The 19,359-nt window shown below is 48.2% G+C and overlaps 1 protein-coding gene and 1 long non-coding RNA gene across 4 annotated transcripts in view; one reads left to right on the forward strand and one right to left on the reverse strand.

The window, feature by feature from the left end:
- Window positions 1-8,981, forward strand: part of BEGAIN (brain enriched guanylate kinase associated) — a 937,901-nt gene extending 928,920 nt beyond the window's left edge. For all 3 annotated transcript variants that reach the window (XM_085628030.1, XM_085628031.1, XM_085628032.1), the window contains one exon: window positions 6,315-8,981. In XM_085628030.1, the coding sequence (XP_085484156.1) occupies window positions 6,315-7,697 (1,383 nt within the window). In that variant the 3' untranslated portion in view covers window positions 7,698-8,981. The remainder of the gene's footprint in view (window positions 1-6,314) is intronic.
- The window catches only part of LOC146798994 (uncharacterized), a 347,593-nt gene that overhangs the window by 320,539 nt on the left and 7,695 nt on the right, over window positions 1-19,359 (reverse strand). The window lies entirely within an intron of this gene.

Below are 19,359 nucleotides of genomic sequence, written 5' to 3' on the forward strand. Positions count from 1 at the left end.
GCAAACAGGTAAGCCCCAAGAGCTCCGAGGAGTACGGACGCAGCCAAAGGCCCCGGGCCTTCGCCACAGCCCGTGCGGAACGCCAACGCGGGACACAGCGCTGCAGAGAGCGTGCCAACGCGGGACACAGTACTGCAGTGAGCACGCCAATGCGGGACACAGCGCTGCTGCGGGAGAACTCAGGAAAACAGGGGGCACGGCCGGGGACTATAGAGGGGGCCGCCAGAATCCCCCGCCCAACACCAAAGGCATTTGTCCGATCTCTTGCGCAATCTCGACCCGAATGAATCAGAGCGCTGTTACGGGAGTACCAGTGGAAAACCACCAAGCACAACACGAGGCAGGGGAGACACAAGTACATGTCAGGCACGGGGAGATTGCTGAGGCATGAACGCGGTTTCCTCTAGCCTGATTGTCTCAACCGGACGGGTGGCAGAAGGGGCCGCAAGGCAGAGCCCCAGACCACCCCGGCCGCCCCACTGTAAACCCTTGGCTCGCTAAGGCAGTCTAACCGGCCCTGTAGGACACCGGGGAAAGGAAGAGGGGAGGGTCCTAGATCCCACAGGTCTGCTAGAGCAGGACCACCAACCAGGGACCCACATACCCGCTACAGCAGGAACCACTTACCTGAACGTGCATCTGGAGAGTAATCTTGCGCAGAACAAAAAAAAACAGGCTGATGGGTTGGGCCGGTCCGTCTCTTATAGAGGTCAGGTGTAATGGGTCGGCCATATTGGGAGGGGATGGGAGGCATGAGAGGCTGACTTTTTGCTTTGGAGGGTTCTGGTGTGGAGCTGAAGCTCACTTTGTTAGTCATGTGGCGAGGAAGACTAACGAGGAGGTAATGAGTCCATAGCCCAGAAAATATCTAAAGTAACAGTTTGCAGAAATAAAGAACGAGCACAGTGTGGAACCACTTGTTGTAGATGAGGTGAAGGTAACTGAGGCACAGTAATAATATATTTAGGACATGGAAACACAGCAAAATTACAAAGAGTAACGACACGTTAAGATTCACACGGCCCATTTCCAAAGAGATGAAGCACAAATCAAAAGGGCTCACAGGAGAAACAAGCTAAAATCAAGCACCACCTGATAAATGGCGTCATCAGTGGGAACATGGAAAAGGGACTGAGATGTGACAAAGCCACACGGGGAAGATGGATACAATCAAGAACCACACAAAAAGAGAAAGAACGAATTAGATTGTTTTCAAGTTTTGCTAGGCGCTAACCTCACCCGAAGGTAACACACGCCAGAGATAAACATAAAGGACATGAAAGTGTGCTCCCTGGAGCAACAGCAAACATCCTTACATTTAATCTGTAAAGTAAGTTCCAGTAACAAACAATAGAAGTCACAATATTTACGAAGTGCACAAATGGCAGCATTGCTCTCATGCAGATGCGTTAAATATGTTTAAAAAAAAAAGGTCAAACGAGGCAATGTCCAGCCGTCAACGCCTTGTAATAACATTTGTGTTTAGTGAGCTGACAACGAGGGGTGCAGTGACATGAGGTCACACATGCTGTTTCTAAATGTATTGTTCATAAACACAAGGAGGGAGGGTACGCTTGGAGCTCAGGGCTGGGCAGGGAGGGATCTCTGAGGTCCACAACAGGCTTCACACAGCACAGTGAATCCTTCAAGGCGGTATCATTCACTGTAATGCAGGAGCATGCAACTACAGTGCACTTTAATTAAATACAAACTGTACAATTCTGTACGCAATAAAATAAGTGGCATTCTTCTGAGTTAACAAATAGTTCAGTCACACACACAGACAGACACACACACACATCCACATACACACACACACGGTGGACGAGAGGAACGCTGCCGATTGACACATCAATTGCATGCAGTCTAGTAAGTTCACTAGCTGTAAAGGTACATCAGGGTTGAAACACGGCTGTGTGCATTACAGTCCGACGCCTTCTATTACATTTAAAGATACGCTTCGAATATTTACTCCAAGCTCCAGTCGTGTCCCCATTTGAAGCAACTCTATAGTCAACAATAACGTCACTAAATATAATTGTAAGAACGTGCACGGCAATTCACAAATATAGGGTCTGCTTCATCAGAGCGGTGACTCCGCCCTTGTTTTAACTATTATCCATTAATAACAAGAAGGAAAGAAAGGGTTAATCGCCTGCACATGCCGCCGCTGCTGGAGTAAACGGAGGCAGGCAGGGGGAAGTGCTGGAGGGGGGATTCGCAGTGCGAGGCCTCCCTGCCATGAGAGACCCACAGCTATGTGTGTGTGCTTGGAGGGTGGGGGAGGGCTCCAAGTGTGAGGAGGGAGGGGGGAAGCCATAAACAGGCAGACAGAAGGGATTATCAATGCCTTTGTGAACCCCAGTGAAGGGAAAGGAAAAGAGAGTACGCAGGCACAAACATTTATGAAAAACTGAGTACTGCCACAGTAACTGGGGCAATCACCTGGGAGGGTCCAAAATGGCAAAAGGTAGGACTAATTTACAGTAGCCACTAAACAAAAGGAGGCTTTGCAGAAGGGCAGTAGCAGAAGCCAATAGGAAACATGGGAGGTTCTTCACCCACACTTACCAGATACACCATGCCTCGCAGAGCAGCAAATGCGCTGTGCTAGGCTCGACCTAAAAAGTGTACAGCCAGAGAAAGAGAGAGAGTCAGAGAGGAAACTTCAGTTATGAAGTGGAAACTCGCTATTGCTCTTAAATTTACTCCAGTTCTAGGTGGAACATTGAGAGTGGGGTGCCTCTTCCTCTAATGAAATTGCAACACTATTATTGTGAATGTCTAGAATTTCGATTCTGAATAGTTACCCTACCCTTACAAAGACTTTTTCATGAACGCTCAGTAACGATGTATTCACAGGGACATCATCATGCACCTCACTCAAAGGATCAAAAGAGCTCACAGCTCAGAGCTGAGCACATAGGCCAGGAAGATAAGTCCATAGAGCTGATTTTGCGATCAGATATGAATGATTCAAATCCTCAATGAACTAGACGCATAGGCAAATAGAACTTTCAGCTGTTAAAGGCAGTGTTCAACCCGGATGCTTTTGTTCACAGAGACAGTGGTGCACATATAGCTATTGCAAAATGCTCTGACCAGATAAAAGCACCAACCAAGGGAAAAGCTTGAAGAGCGTTGGACAGCAATGATACAAGCCATCCACCTGTTCAATGCTGAAAGTGTTACACATTTGAAGGGGCGGTTTTCAAAAACACCTTTGGAAAAGCAGTTTTGCAAAAGTAGATCTTGTGAAAGGCTTATTGTAATAGTGTACCTCTGGCTAACAGGTAGCAGGTGCCTTAGGCTCCAGGAACCTTTGCAGCCCCATAACACCTAGGGTCCCAGACGTCGACTCCTTAGAAGCGAGATCATTCACAAAGAACAACATGCAAATGTTCATGTAAACCTCTTGAAAGAACTGACCATCTCCGAGCTCTCAGGACCATGTCTTGGGATCAGAGAGTCAAGTCAAAGGTAATAATATACCTTCAGATCTTCCTTTGACAGGGAGGAGAAGGAGTTTTAGCAGGCAGGGATCCTACCATTCTAGTTGTCTCTATTATTTTTCTGAAGTTCCAGTGTGTAAAATATTTGGTTTTGTGAGTTATTTCGAGTTTGCCATTTCTAAGGTCCCCTAGTCCAGTATTTGAAATTTCCCCACACACAACAACCATCATCCTTACACCTCAAAGTGTTATTTTTCTAGCCATGTGAGCATGGCACTGAGAAGCAAACTACCTCTAGGGGCCATTTAAAGTATAAACCAAAAATTAAGAGTTTGTGTTTGTCTCTCCAGTATTCCAGCTCCTCTCACCGCCATTCGGTTTAGTGCAACCCACTTCAGAATCATTCAATAACCTCTAGTTATATTACAGTGAAATGAGAAGAGTAGCCAGAAAGTCAAGCATTGGCTCCCTTTTTAATAGAGCTAGTTGGTAACAAACTATTTACACTTTCCTGTGAGAGGTATCTATTGGATTTTGGGAATTCTTAGAACTAGGACCATTTGCATGAGTTATTAGGTCCACTGTTCAGTCTTGAGTTGACCTAACCTCAGTATCATGTGCCACAGTCACAGTTTCCAACAGAAAGGACAAAGCTAAACAAATTGGCTAATCCTAATTTCATTTATCCAGGCCTGCATTTACGTTTGCGTGTGATCGTAGATCAACTGGGATAATTGTCCCGTGTTTGAAATTTGCAGCCAGTTTGTGGCTTTGGGCCTATGAAGCAAGACATTAATAGGGCCCTTTCTGCTCGTTTCACTGCGTGAACATATATTTAAGTTCTTCTCCAAAGCTATTTTACACAAGGGGAGCTATGTTTTAATACGTTTGGCAGGCTGCCTCTGGGGCTAGGATACCAAGATTATTAGTGGGTCCCTTTCTGTGCATTCTTAGGGTTCTTATTAGATTTGCTGCAGAATAGGAGCTGGTTGGCCTTTGTCATTTAAATAATTTCCGCAGATCCCTTACCGAAGGATTCATAATGCCAGATGAGAATGCACATACCTTAGGAAAGAGAAGGTGCTGTCACACACACTTTTTAATTGGTTTTAATGAAGTTTGGCAAATTGTCCTTTTTCCGATAGGTTGCTCCCCCTGTATTCTGTCCTGATGAAGACCCGCTGGCGAGGCTTAAACTGGTCCTCCTACCTTTCGCCGGGTCAAAACATTGACACTCTATGAACCCTGGATTCGATACTTGGTCCATAAAGGGGCTATTATGATTGAACCAATTACCCTTTTTCAATGAGATCACATTTATGCTGTACAATAAATGTAACGGACAGGCTTCCCTGTAATAATTATGATATACGTATGAGGTGTATTTCCTCCTTTCGTTCTCTATTGACATTTCACACACAGGCACTATTTTTGCACACCTTCTTTCTCTTATTTTTCTGTCTGGAGCGACCATGATAAAATAATGTATTTATACTGATAATCTGCATAGAAAACATTCACACATTTACTTCCATGTGTGTAATAAGAACTGATATTGTTATATACACTCTTTCGCATTGGTATAAGCAATATCTCACACCCTACCTCAAGGTGGAGGAGGCTGGTTTGGATAAATGAAATTAGGGTAAGCCAATTTGTTTAGATTTGTCCTTTCTATTGGTTTCTCCAATTGGACCACTGTTGTTGTGTATCACTATTTACCCATGTCTTTCAGGTTATTGTTGGGTTACCCCATTGTTATGCAGAGGAAAGTCACAGTTTTGACATAGCAGGGTGTACTACTGCTGCTGCCTTACGGTGGGTTAGTTATTCATATTTAACTGCTTCCGGTGCAAGCCTTATGTCCTAACACAACATAGTGACAGATCAACTGTACCTTGGCATGCGCAGGAAATAGACTCAAAGGTCATTTTAAAAGAGTAGATGTGTCTGAGGCTTGTTTACCATGCCTTAAATCGGAGCAGATCCAAATATTCTCCAGGGAAAAAAAACAAAGGAACACTACAAAGATGGAAATCTTCACTTTGTACACAAGGTCTAATATTCTATTATGAGGTAGGCATAACAAGGCAAGAACTAAACTGATAACTTATCTCTAATACATGTTCTCCTAATCGATGAATGCATTCAGATCACTGGCATCATCCATTATGGCTCCATTTGTGGGCTAGAACCTTTTCTATTAGCCAGCTGCAAGCTGTTGGAAGTGAGGGGACCCAGTAAAGTATGACTTATTGATGTAAAAGAGCATCACGGACGAACCAGAATTTTGAAAAATACACTCTATGTGCACACTATACTAATTTAGTTTTATCCGTATCAGTCTTCTTCAAGGGCTAAATATTACCAACAAACTGATTTTAAAGAAATCCGTGTATTACATTAGAAAAACAACACGTTTGTTGTAATGCATGTTCCTCAAAAATACAATCTTTGTTTAAATAATGTAACTGTGATAAAGTCCACCTGATTTAAAATGCAAAAAGATTTGAAATGGCTTAATGGAAAGCCTCAGTTTAAAAGCATTCAAGTCCTAAACTGAATTCATTTTCCAAGTTGTTCAGAATGTGAGAAATGTTTTGAAAACATGGTTTACGGATATCTTGAGTCACAAAAACGATTAGGTTCAATGGAGTAGAAAAATAAGTCTTCTAATTCAGGTATTAAACTGTACAGGCGGAATTGCTTTTATCTGGTTTTAAGAATGATACAATGAAGTGGCTGCAGCCGAGCGAAAACTTGTAGAAAAGGTTTATGCTTTGTTAAGATTCTGGTTTTTGTACTTATTTCTGTCCACTGAGCTTCAATGGGCTTAAACTTTTCTTATCTGTTTCTTTTCAGCTGCCACCTGACTTCCAGGATAGAGTAAGCCTTCACATGGAAAAGCATGGATGCAGTCTCAACGTCCCATGTCATACATCCTACGCGGACAGCATTCCCACTTGCGTCATTGCCAAGGTGTTGGAGAAACCAGATCCCACCAGCTTGACTTCTCATCTGTCAAGCGTGTCTATGAGAGATCTCAGTTATGGACACGGTAATCAGGAACCCGAAGAGAAGCTTGGCCAAAGACAGCAATTCAAGTCTGACATCTACTGCAGTGATACTGCTCTGTACTGCCCTGAAGAGCGGAGAAGGGAGAGGCGGCAAAGTTTTGACATGCAAGTTAAGGATGAAGGCTTCTTACGGTCACAAAACTCCACAGATAGCACTGCAGAAGAAGACGGGTTTCATTCGAGCTTCTCCCACGAAGCCTTCAATGAATATGTTACTTCTTTGCAAACTTCCAGTTCCTACTCCAGTTTCAGTGTAACTTCAGAAGAAAAAGAGAACAACCAAGCTAGCACTCTCACAGCCTCTCAGCAAGCAATATATTTGGGTAGCAGGGATGACATTTTTGAAAGAAAGTCAACAGCAGGCTATGAACATTCAGCCAGCCCTAGATTTGTGAAGTCAAAATCTATGCAACACATGGAACATGGCCATGAAACCCAAACTGCTCCCAGCTTTGTTCGGGCCGCTTCCTATGTGGATGAACCTTTCCATTTTTCTGGAATGGGTTCTCCACAGGCACTAGGTTCTCAAATCATCCGCAGTGACAGCCGGAGTGCTCACCTATCAGAGGATGACCTCCCTACCCAGTGGAGGCCACTGAGCGTAGATGATGTGGGTGCCTATGCCTTCAGAAATGCCGGCAGACTGTCGCCATGCAGTTTCTCGGAGCAGTATTTTGGGAGTAGCCCTGTGAAGCAGTTAGAAAGTAGGATGAGCCCAATGTATGTCAGCTATAAGCAAGACAGCTTCTCGGAAGGGGAGGAGGGATGCGAAAACAGAATAGTTGATTCCTGTTTCTTGAGAACAGACTCTGGATTGAACATTGACATCACTGCCAGTTGCAAGCAAGAGATGCTGTCCTCCTTTAAAGGAAAAGATTCCAGGGAGCAGAAGGGAGAAAGGCTTCCAATGCAGATGTGCGGCAAAAGCACCGATAGCTCTAGCCCGGGTATGAAAAGGGAGTACGTGGACGTGAGTCCCAATAGTTCTGCCGAGTCCTTAAATCAGGGTCCTTTAGAGACCTCTGAAGTGCACCAGTCTTCCATGGAGCAAGGACCTCACCCATCTTACCACAACAAATCTCAGCAGTTCCAAAGGACTGGAAGTATTGGCCTGACCCGGAAGGACAGCCTTACTAAGGCCCAGTTGTACGGCACGCTTCTAAATTAAAGTAAAATCTGCAATATGAAATTTAAGGCCACACTTGCATTGCATATTTAGTTTCTTTCATCATAAGAACTGCATCACTACTCAACAGGTTGGAGCTTGCTGCAATTCTGTTGTAAGGTTACATTATACACTGTTGACCTCGTCCGCATTGGATGTACGACTGCCCTATTTTGTAAACCTTGAAATATTTTTATAAGTAAAAAGTACTCGTGAGACAAAGAGAATTTGTGATGTTAGAAACTTGAAACAAAGTATTTTCCATTCTGAGCGAAGAAAAGTAAGTCTTATTTTTTCCGTATGAGGCCATTTGTACCGAAAAGACCGAGGGCAAGAGAGTAACTCATTATGTTTCACCTACGCCAGAACTGAATGTGATAGGTGAAGTACAATAGAAATATTTTGAAATATAAACAGTAGTTGCCTAGGTTATTTCTTACTGCTGTATATGAGAGGACCCTATGTATGCACAAGGTGATGGAGATTGGAGTTTTTTTTTGAGTTTCTGCTTTCCTACAGTATGCCCCCTCATATACTACCTCATGAGTACTTGAGGGTGTCTGGTACATTTTTTTCTATTTGATTGCATTTATATTGTCGAAAATGCATGACGTGTCAATTTAAAGTGTTGTATTTTGCATTATAAAAGACACAACCTGAATTTTTTTGATTTTTTTTTAAAAATCAAAACGTTTTTAGGAATGTATTATTTACTAAAAGACATGGAAGACGGACTTCAAGACAGTGGTCTGAACTCTGCTACTGCCTATGGATTGAAGAAGATCCTGTTCTTGCAGGAAATGCATTATAAAAATGTTCACATGGTCTCCACTTGCTTCCTCAAATCAGGCTGGAGGCGACCCATGTCACTTCCTTTGGCTTTTCGACGAGGGTTTATTTCTTTAAGGAATGGATAGTTACATGAAGACAAGTCGTAAAGTAGCATAGACAGGACTCGAGCTGCAACACAATTCAGTGGAAAAAAAATCAACCTTAAGGAATAGCCAAAAATAATTTGTACTGTAGTATATATACTGTGCCACTGTGTGTTAGGTTCACCAACGAGTCTGTTGGTACACCAGGTGGAAGAGCTAACACCTGCGAATACCAGGCTGTGTGCATTATTCTGTTTCCAGAGAGGACAGGAAAGAAGAGAGGCCGTCAACCAAATTATTGTTGTTTTTTTAATTCTATGATTTTTGACTGTATACTAGGTTTTGAACAACTGTGACTAGTGACTTTTCGAATATTTTGTAATTTTCAAGGTTGAAAGATCAGCAGACAATAAAGAAGTGACTGAATTCCTGCTAGTTGTTATTTTGCACGTTCTGCATGCTCTTTTTCAGCCCTTTGATAGTGACAATAAAGTTTGTGTTCTATTTTATTGTATTCCATTTTCTGTGTGCATTTATTGCTGCTGTTTCCGGCGCATAAAAGAGGCCAATTAGAAGCGCTGGAAAAGGGGCGGTTAGTTTTCCTACAGATCACGTTGACCACAAGCAGTAGCAAAGCACGGTGTAGCTAACAAATTACCATTAAGTTAATTTTAATTATGTGCACACCTAACCACTAGATCAGGGACAAACATATCAAATGATTTCCTATTAGGGCGCTGAAGTCACCAAAAGTTTTACATTGTTTAAATGCTTTACTATTATGAAAAAGAATGACATTTGAATGATATGGCCACGCAAGATGACTGACAGGACTTGTCCGTGAGTGGCCTGAAAGTAACTTGTGTTATCCTGCAGAAAGCCACATGTTGACGGGTGCATTTCGGCTGCTGGAACCAGGGGTTGATCGCTGCCCACGCGACCTCCTTTTCCTGATACTTGGGAACCAGCATGGCGGGCCTGGACACGAACCCAGACGGGCCTGCCAGCTGCATGTGCAGCAGTGAATTTACAGCGACCCGTGGTGCCCCGAAGCTGCGAGCCCCGCTTTTCTCTTGCGGTGGGCAGCTGCTGTGCTAGGAGGCCCCATTATCTGTGAGGGAAGCCCGCGGGTGCACGGCCTGTGAGCGGCAGCGATGTGGCTAGACCGGGGGCCTCTCCCACTTCTTCAATGGCTGCCCGGGGAGCAGGCCGCCCTAGTCCATGGATGATTCAACGGGGCACAGGGTTACCAGCATCGACCCTGAGGATGTAGCCCAATTGGTCTCCTGAATGGCGGGGTTCTACTGACCTGCCCCGTCTCAAGGAGTAGAGCATGGAGATCAGTTGGTGCTGGCTGTGTGTTGCAGGGCAGCCTTGGCGGTGCTGAGAAAGGGGGTGTTTTCTGGACTTGGCAGATGGAGGTTGGCAGAAGTGTGCTACCCAGGGGTCTCGGCCCCCCCTTCTTTGCCCCCACCCGGGAGAACAACTGGCAATTAGGGGTGCTCCGGGGTGGACCTGGAGACTTGTGGTATGAGCCTTGGGGAGCACAGACCTGGCCATTGAGAGGAGGCCGGTGCTACGGGGGGCCCCTCCTTAGTGCCAATATCGGCAACACTCCCCATCCCTCCCACAGCAATCACTTAGATAAATAATCAGAGAAGACACAATTTTAGTGGAGAAAATTGCTGCAAGTTTATTTGCATAACAGATATGCCAACATGGTGGGTTATCTTACGGGCGATCCCAGGGCAGGCAGCCCCTCGCCGCCTGCCCACCTGATGAGCCAAAATACACCGTGGCCCTAGCCAACCGGTGTTTGTTAGATTTGAGGGAGGGGATAGCCCCTCCCACCGGTGGACAACCAGTCCACCCCCTTACTCACGCCCCCCCAGCTAAGGGGGGGGGGGCGGAGCGTTGCAGGCAACCCCCGGTTGCTCAGGTCCACAGCCGCTCGTAGGACTAACGGGGCGCCGTCGCTCCTCCAGGGTTTAACGTGAGGACCTCCCTGGGGATATTTGACTTTAGCACCCTTACTGTGCTCCTGCAGAGGGTACGCTTCTGTACCTTACAGCCTCTGGATCGCCCTGTAACTCCGCCTGCAACACAAAATAATATGTTAGATAAACACACCCCCCACTGCCTGTATGCCGGGTAAGCGATGGGGAGGGAAACGGCGTCCAGGCAGAAGAGGAAAGAGGGCAATCAGTGGGCGGGAGAGGTATAAGTACCTCTCCCCCCACCCCCTCCTGCCTGAAAGTGACGTGGGCATGGGGGGACCCTCGAGGGTCCCAAACGCTGGGAGGTTGCTCGTCGTGTGCCATTCTGTGGCACTAAGGGGGGCCGCCCTCTTAGGAGGGCCCCCTGCGAGGGCCCGGGGCAGCCCTGCATAGTGCCAATATCGGCAACACTCCCCATCCCTCCCACAGCAATCACTTAGATAAATAATCAGACAAGACACATTTTTAGTGGAGAAAATTGCTGCAGGTTTATTTGCATAACAGATATGCCAACATGGTGGGTTATTTTACGGGTGATCCCAGGGCAGGCAGCCCCTCGCCGCCTGCCCACCTGATGAGCCAAAATACACCGTGGCCCTAGCCAACCGGTGTTTGTTAGATTTGGGGGAGGGGATAGCCCCTCCCACCGGTGGACAACCAGTCCACCCCCTTACTCACAACCCCCAGCTAAGGAGGGGCGGAGCGTTGCAGGCAACCCCCGGTAGCTCAGGTCCACAACCGCTCGTAGGACTAACGGGGCGCTGTCGCTCCTCCAGGGTCCAACGTGAGGACCTCCCTGGGGATATTTGACTTTAGCACCCTTACTGTGCTCCTGCAGAGGGTACGCTTCTGTACCTTACAGCCTCTGGATCGCCCTGTAACTCCGCCTGCAACACAAAATAATACGTTAGATAAACACACCCCCCCCTGCCTGTATGCCGGGTAAGCGGTGGGGAGGGAAACGGCGTCCAGGCAGAAGAGGAACGAGGGCAATCAGTGGGCGGGAGAGGTATAAGTACCTCTCCCCCCACCCCCTCCTGCCTGAAAGTGACGTGGGCATGGGGGGACCCTCGAGGGTCCCAAACGCTGAGAGGTTGCTCGTCGTGTGCCATCCTGTGGCTTTAGCACCCTTACTGTGCTCCTGCAGAGGGTACGCTTCTGTACCTTACAGCCTCTGGATCGCCCTGTAACTCCGCCACAGCACTGGGTGTGGCCACCGTCACCCCAGGGTCCCCCACTAAGGTAGGCATCTTTACCTCTATCCTCCTGATTCCCAGGCCTCTTCCCGGTGCAAGGTCCCTGTTGACCTTGGACAGGTGAACCCCTCATACTCAAAACGCCCTGTGTACCTGGCCTGCTAAAATCCATGCCTGATAAACCTAAAACACCTCTGTTCAGAGAAATTTACGCACTGCACTGTTAACTACATGCACAAGGATTCCTGGCCTCCCCTGGCCGGGCTTCTTGCCATAATAAACGAGGGTTTATCCCTGACCCCTAAAACTCATATGCTCAACTAGCTGCTCATCTTAAGCATGGAGGACCTCACATCTTCCAGCAGTGCCTTCCTACCAGGAAATTCAACTCATGACACCCCTATTGTATGACCGACTGATGGGAGGGGAGAACAACACCCCCCAGACTGTCGCAGCTCCTACAGCAAGATGTTCCAGCGAATGCCTGGGACCGCCGCCAAGTTATCTCAACAGTGTGCTGCAGCTTCTACCCCCAGCTGTGCTCGCGCATGCCTGGCTCCCCCAAACCAGTTAGGTAAGTGGTGGAAAAACCCATGCCTCCATTTATTGGATTCCGCCCATTGCGCCACACACTGGACGCATGGCCGGCCCTAGCCCAGTCCTTGGATCCTGGTAAAATAAAGAAAAGCTTAGTTGCTAGCATCCTATAATGAGCACTGCACACCGAAATGTACAACTAATCCAGCTTGCACCTAGTTGCACAAAACACTGCACCCCATCACCTCATTCACCTGAACTGTCACTCCGGCCACTCCCCTGGGTGCCCACTGACAGCTGTACTTATAAGACCTTGGGATTCCCATCATCCCACCTGCATGGTGCGCTCTGCTGCGAAGCTCGCCCAGAACGCTGTGTCTGCTGCCCCTGCCAAAGAGAAGACTACAAAAGCACCTGACAGGGCCTGCATTCCCTGCCAGAAAATCATGCCAGGAATACCCGTTCAGCCTGAAACTAGTAAGGGGCATGCTGTCCACACGAAACATAGAGTACCCCTCTCCCGAAGGGCCAGGTAAGCGGTGACCCAACCCACTGAGCCATACAGCTATCTTCCAGCCGGGTGTAGCAGAAATCCCTTCAGCCAAACCTGATTTGCATGTGCCCTTCTCCTTACTCCTTGTAAGGGGGCACTACACCCGCCCGTCCTCCTAAGCCAAAATTGGGACATTAGTCCCCTAGTTGGCTGACCACTCCCAGGAAATATCTCTTAACAGAAGCAACCTGTATCATGCCGCTGAGAATTGGAGGACCTGAGGTAAACCTATGGTCAGTGTACCTGTGCTTATACCTAAGTCTGTCATGTTCCCTAGTGGTATCAGTGGCTATCCAGTAGGGAGCTCTGCCCAGTAACTGCCCACCCAAGCAAACGATCAGTGCATAGCTTGTGGTGAACTGGATGCCAGCCGGTGTCAGGCGGCCTCTCCAGTTTGCACCACACCCTGCTCCTGCCGGTCATAGTAACATCCCAGCATGACCCCCCAAGACCAATGTTTCTAGGTGCCTGACCCCCCAAATGTACATGGCGGCACCATACCGATGGAAAGGCCTAAAGTATGGATGCCCCTATACCATCTGCTAAAATTACCAGAGCCATCGGATGCATCTGCCCAGCATTGCAACCCTTGTGGTTTACTGCCAATAGGCTTACTATTGAAAGACAGTGCTACTGGCTGTGATGGACTTCAAAATGTCTGAGATGGGAGCATGGCTATGACTGCATTAGTGTCGCAAAGATATAATGCCTTGATAGAGTAGAGAGTAGATCGTGCGTGCAGAGAACTATATGCATCCTGTCTTAAGGGAAGCAGACCCCTTCTACTGCGTAAAAGCCACATAATTGCTTGTAAAACTGCTCTGTTTTTATATACTTGTTGTACTGCAAACACACTCCTTGCATCCTTCCAATTCACACCCCACCATGCCCAACAGTCCTGGATTGTAAGGTACATTCCGGCTCCCTGTAATGGAAAAAGAAAAAAAAAGATACATTTCCTTTGCCATGAGTCTTATGGGAGGTGTAGGTACGTATGCCCCAGCCTATAAACACCTCCATGCTGTCACTGTGTCTTATTATAAGACTTTGCGTGGCAATGAAGATGTTCTTTCTGTATGTAAAGGAGATGAGGTAAGCGATGGACGGGAATATAGCGTCATGTCCCTGGTCAACGGGAAACTCTTGCAGCAGCCCAAGTTGCTGGATTCCTTTACTGGGTTGGGTTGAAAGCTCTGCGCCGGCTTTGCTGTGACCCTATATCTAACACTATGCATGCCTAGGCCAAAGGGCTGCCTAGTGTTATGACAGAATGCCAAATTACTATGCTTTAGATAGCCCGGGGTGAAAATGATTGAGTCCCTCCCCCAACCAATTGTATAATACTTATACAGATCTGTAGATAAATGAATGAGATAGTCATCCTTGTACCTCCTTGTACCTTCCCATATAAATCCAAATCAGGTGCAGGAGACCAAGGTTGCAATTGCACCTTTACCTACCTATGTATTGTTGTGGCTTTCCATTGTGTTTTTCTTCCCTACATACCTTGTACGGACATCCCCCTGGTTGAGAAGGTCTGGATTTCTGACAGCCCCAACCAACCATCTATCACTAAATCCCATCTAGCACCCATCCCATTGTCAAACGACTCAAATGCATGCAGAACTTGTCAGGAGACACTCCACTTCTGTCTATGAAGCGCAACAAGCGTGGCAAGTTACTACAGATTCAAACCTCTTATTTAACTTGAACTTAGTAGCCCCGGTCTTAACTGCTCCTATCACCAGGAAAGGTGTGGTGCGTCCCACAGCTGGTAAACTTCTGGGTGCGCACAGACACCTGCATCGTCTAACATATGAGGCCCAAGCTGTTTTAGGAGTTCCCTCTTGCAGATACCCCAGACAAGATAGTCCTGCCAGTACTCTATTTGTGTCCAGATGAAACCGGTCCTGAAGACCCTGCCCTTTCTGATGATCCCTGGCCATAAAATTTACTGCAAATAATATAAGATCCCCCTCGAATTCTCATTCTTGAGGTCCTGTGTGGTTCTGAGACACTGTTTTGGAAGTTGCACGAAACCACACACAAAAGCTGACCGGGCCAGGAAAAAGATATAACAGAAGCCCTATAGCATGGCTCCGGAACCAGTGTGTAACTGCTCTGCTGAGTTGGACCGGACCTATGTACAGCCCTATGCATGCTCTACCCTGGCGAGCACCGGCATGGTGACAGATCCGGAAACGTCCTGGCAAGGCATGCCCATAGCCTGCTCACCGAAGGAGACTATCCTACTCTGATGAGTGAGGGCTCACCTTTTAGAGTTCAGAAATCTGTGGCCTCAGAAGTGGATAAAGGATCAAAAATCGGGACCCATGGCAGCACAACGGTTTCTGCTGTGGAGAATTCTGCGGCGATGCCTATGGGTCACCAGATTTGATGTGCCCTGGATATATTTCTCGCACATTCGGTGAAGGGTATAAAATAATAGATGATTAAAGCACTCTACTAGCTAAGCATAGTGACGTTTACACTCTCAATATGCCGTTACAGGGTGGAGCTACACCTAGCATGGTAGTATCATATGCTTGAGTTAAATGAGCAATTTGTAAATATGCATCAGCCACTGCTATATTTATACAATAGAACTCTGAAAGTAATCTATAGTACGATAAACTCACTTCCATTTTACTGTCTACAAGCCCGCCGGCTGTCCTTCGCCCCACAAACCCAGGCCTGCACGGGACTACGCAATACTCGGTGCTACATAGAATACTGAGAAAGACACTGGGTAGCATACGTGCACGAAGCCCGTACCAGCCTGACACAGCCCCACCTATAGCCCCCGTGACAAACAAGCGCCCAAGCCGCCCCAGATGCTACGCCCGGGCTGACGTGTCCCCGGGCGTGGGGAACCATCTATGCCAACCACAGACACCTCCTGCTGTGCCACGGACTGCCGCTCATCAAAAGGAGTACATAGAAAAAAAGATAAGTACAACCCACGCCCGCCGCTCACTAAGAGCAATCCGGCACACGCGAGTCGCCCGACCCGGCAGGCACAGCATGTCCAACGGGGAACCCATAGGAACCCCTAAGTACCGATGCACAGGCTAACCCAGGGCGGCACCACAACACACCGGGAGCTTTGCCCCTTACCCTCCCCCCAACGCAGCCACCGGCCCCGTGCCCCCCCTAACTGATAAGGGGGGGCCCTCAAAGAACTGGGGATGGAGCCCCATGATGCTCACTGCCACAACAGGATCCCGTGGGCAAGCAGACTCCCAAGAAGCACCTGAAACGGAAGGGGGAGGAGGAGCATGGCAGCCGGACTGCCTGAGCCCCTCCTCCCCACCCTAGAGTCAACATTCGGAAACAGGACCATCCCCTAAAAACCACCGCCACTGGGGATCAGGGACAGTGTTCGGAAGTGCCCTCGCAGCCAAGGAACTCACATGAGCAACCGGGGGAAGCACTCACCTTAAAACCCGACCCCTACTGCTCATGGGGCCCGGGGTCAACCACCGCGGCGCCCGACTGACCCCCGCACAGCCCTATACTGCCGGTGAAAGACTATGTGGGAGGGGGGTTAGCAATACCCCTGCACTCACCGCGAAATGCTGATGTGAAGACACGATAGCGGAAGAACCGATGCCAGACAATGGACCCATCGGAACACCATGTAAACGGCGTCCAGGTAAAAGAGGAAAGAGGGCAATCAGTGGGCGGGAGAGGTATAAGTACCTCTCCCCCCACCCCCTCCTACCCGGAAGTGACGTGGGCATGGGGGGACCCTCGAGGGTCCCAAACGCTGGGAGGCTGCTCGTCGTGTGCCATCCTGTGGCACTAAGGGGGGCCGCCCTCTTAGGAGGGCCCCCTGCATGGGCCCGGGGCAGCCCTGCATTGTCAGAGAACTGACTGGAAGTGGAGAGGGGGCCCATCATGACGGGATGGACGTCTGTGAGCCTGGGAGACGCACCTTGCTGACTATCACTCCTGGGGGCAGAGGACCCTGATCAGTGACCTAGCGCAACACTGGAATAGCGCTGGGAGGCACAGCAGCAGCTGTGTTCAGAAATACGGTCTCCCTCCAGCCCCCCTTGGGTGCTCCCACAAGAGACTGAGGTGCTCCTTGTGCTGCATTCATAGTGGACAATGGGAAGCCACTGGCTCCCACTGAAGGGAACATGATGGAGCACAACACCACCCAGACGCCACTGTTGCAGGGACAGACTCTTCAGGGGGGGCGCCCGCAATGATCCTGTGCTGTACCTGCCCTCGGAGGAGCCATCCCATGCAGATTATCCTAGTGGATATCCAGGGGTGACCCCTGGCATTGGAGGGAAAGATTGAACCTGTCTCCATTTAGGTAAATCTTCTCTGTGCAGATTTGCGGAAAGTGTCTGATGAGGAGAATGCGGGGAGGGGTCCATTAATGAGCTTAAGGTGGAGGTTTCAACCCTGAAAAAACAGATTCCTAATGACGCCTAAGACCCGGGTCCTGGAGGTGCGGGCTGAGGTTATGGAGGGTAGGTCCAGTAACAATAATGTCTGCTAGCAAGTTAAGAGGGGCTTGATGGAACAAAATTGGAATGGTGGGTCCGAGACTCACTGCGGACTACTGGTTTGTCTGCCTTCTTTGTCATTTAGAGGGCTCACAAGGCGTTGGTGTAGTCACTGCATCCTGGAGCAACGCCGCAGGCAATCATTGCTCGAGTGCTGAACTACAAAGATAGATACTGTATCCTACATGTGGCTCGAGAAACTGATCCATCCCATTTTAAAAATCACCGGATTTCCATTTACCCACACTACACCCAAAGAGTGCAAAGGGACAGAAAATCATTTCTGGAGGTCAAGAGAAAGTTGAAGGACATGGGCCTCAAATGCATGCTGTTGTATCCCGCTAGACTGCGTATGATCTCGAACGGAAAGTCTCATTTCTTCAATACGCCTGAAGATGTTTGTAAATGGTTAGAAATGTGGGATAAAGTGCCATAGGGACAAGGTAGGGTTCTGGAGGGAAGGCCCCCATAATGGGGGAGGGGGTTATGCAGTTTTGATTGGAGGGTCTGAGGAGACATGGAGCAGCGGTATGACAGTGGAGATGGTGACTCTGGAACCCAGAGTAGTGATTTAGTGGGATGGCATTATGGTGCTGGATACCACTGTCTCCTGGTTGGAAGAGGCGGAGGAGCCAATTACCCCAATGTTGGAGACAGAGATATGGGTGACATACAGGCTAAATATGAGGATCATGTGTCCTTGGAGATTTCTGGTGGGGGATGTTGTATGGAGGGGGGACACAATGCGAGTGCAGAGACAGCTATGTTGGACATTTTCTGTAGCCTGTGTGGGTTTCCACAGCATCTATGACATGGGCCCAAGCGTATACTTGATACAGCGGGACTCCGGGGGGTTACTCCCAGATTTCTGTGGTAGACTTTGTTTATTTGGGGAGTTTTTAGGCTGAGGGTCCTGTCAGCATTGCTTTCATGGGCAAACAAGATGGTTTGTTGTTGTGTTGTTTGTCTTGGGAATGTAGGGTGGGGATATTCTTGGAGATTGGGCCTCAATTTCTGCAGGTAGTTTGGGTTAGCATTATGGTGCATAGTATGCCACAGGTTGCTGCATGGTGAGCAGTGGGGCTGACAGTGCGATCATCCCTCTTCGTGTGGACTGGTCAGGATTCCGGGGCATGAAGGTTACCACCATATGGCTAAGTGTAACAACATTGTGACCTGGAATGTCCTGGGCTTGCAGGAATACACTAAGCGATACAGAGTCCATTAATTTCTGAAGCGCAATCAAGTCCACATTGCATATTTACAAGAGACTCATCTGATGTGTAATGAGTCCCAGAGATTGGCAAAGAAGTGGAGAGGGAAACTCTATTCAGCTATACATTCTTCGTATGCCAGAGGGGTGACTATGTGGATTGCACCCGGTGTGCCATTTCATCTTACCTAGAGTGAAGCGGAGATAGAGGGGCGCTACCTGTTGCTCCAGGGTGCATTTGATCGCACAGATCTCTCAATTCTGAATACTTATCTACCCAGTGGGGATGACGGGGGGGTTCTTTGGAATAGTACAAGGGCTGTTGGGGGGGTAGTGTGTACTCTCCGATTATCTGGGCAGACGATTTCAACTGCGTCTTGGACGGAGGCAGAGACTGGCACCCTCCGTGACTGGGGACGAAACCTCATATGACTAAATCTCTATTAGAGGTATTTCAAAATCTGGGGTTCTTGGACAGTTGGCGGTTTCTACACCTGCAGACAAAAGAGTACACCTGTCACTCATTGATGTATTTTACATATTGCTGCCTGGATCGCCTGCTGGTGGCCGGGGTCGAAGCACAGATGCTGCGCTTGATGGTCCATTTAAGTAGATTCCTTTCTGACCATGCACCTGTGCAGCTTTGGCTGCAGTGGAGCAGAGGTATGCAGGTGGATAGACGCTGGCACATGTCCCCAGAAATGCTGACCGACACAGAGTATAAGGAGCCACTGGAGGCTGCACTCACTGAATATCTAGTGAATAACTGGG

The sequence above is a fragment of the Triturus cristatus genome, chromosome 9 (genome assembly GCF_964204655.1).
Source record: "Triturus cristatus chromosome 9, aTriCri1.1, whole genome shotgun sequence".
Taxonomy (NCBI): Eukaryota; Metazoa; Chordata; class Amphibia; order Caudata; family Salamandridae; genus Triturus; species Triturus cristatus.